Consider the following 430-nt stretch of genomic DNA (forward strand, 5'->3'; position numbering starts at 1 on the left):
TGCTGACAGTGCCCCAGGAGTACCTGGACAGCTTCCTGCAGGCTGTGGGTGCCCAGCTGACCAGCTATGGTGTAAGTGTGGGGGATGCTTTGGAGACTTGCATGGAGCAGCAGGGAGGCTTGGGTGAGCCAGAACCTGTGGGCTTGACCAGGTTCCACAAAACTCGTGTTCTCTACAGAACATGGTGCTGCAGAGGCATGTTGGGGAAGGACAGGGAGATGTGGCACTGCCAGGGGATGAAGTGTATGTTACCCCCTCATACAGGGGTATCTCTCCTCTCATACTGGGTGCTGCTCCAGCCATAACCACTTCTTCATCCTCTCTCCACAGTATGCAGTTGACTGCAATGAGATCCAGAACTTGCCCACCATCACCTTCATCATCAATGGAGTCAGTCTCCCACTCTACCCCTCTGCCTACATCTTGAACG

At 54.4% G+C, this 430-nt stretch overlaps 1 protein-coding gene across 1 annotated transcript in view; it reads left to right on the forward strand.

The window, feature by feature from the left end:
• Positions 1-430, forward strand: part of PGC (progastricsin (pepsinogen C)) — a 4484-nt gene that overhangs the window by 3624 nt on the left and 430 nt on the right. Inside the window, exons 7-8 of the mRNA XM_010007066.1 lie at positions 1-71; positions 331-427. The exon at positions 1-71 is cut by the window's left edge and continues 68 nt beyond it. Of these exons, the coding sequence (XP_010005368.1) occupies positions 1-71; positions 331-427 (168 nt within the window). The remainder of the gene's footprint in view (positions 72-330; positions 428-430) is intronic.

The sequence above is a fragment of the Chaetura pelagica genome, unplaced genomic scaffold (genome assembly GCF_000747805.2).
Source record: "Chaetura pelagica isolate M959 unplaced genomic scaffold, ChaPel_1.0 scaffold757, whole genome shotgun sequence".
NCBI lineage: Eukaryota > Metazoa > Chordata > Aves > Apodiformes > Apodidae > Chaetura > Chaetura pelagica.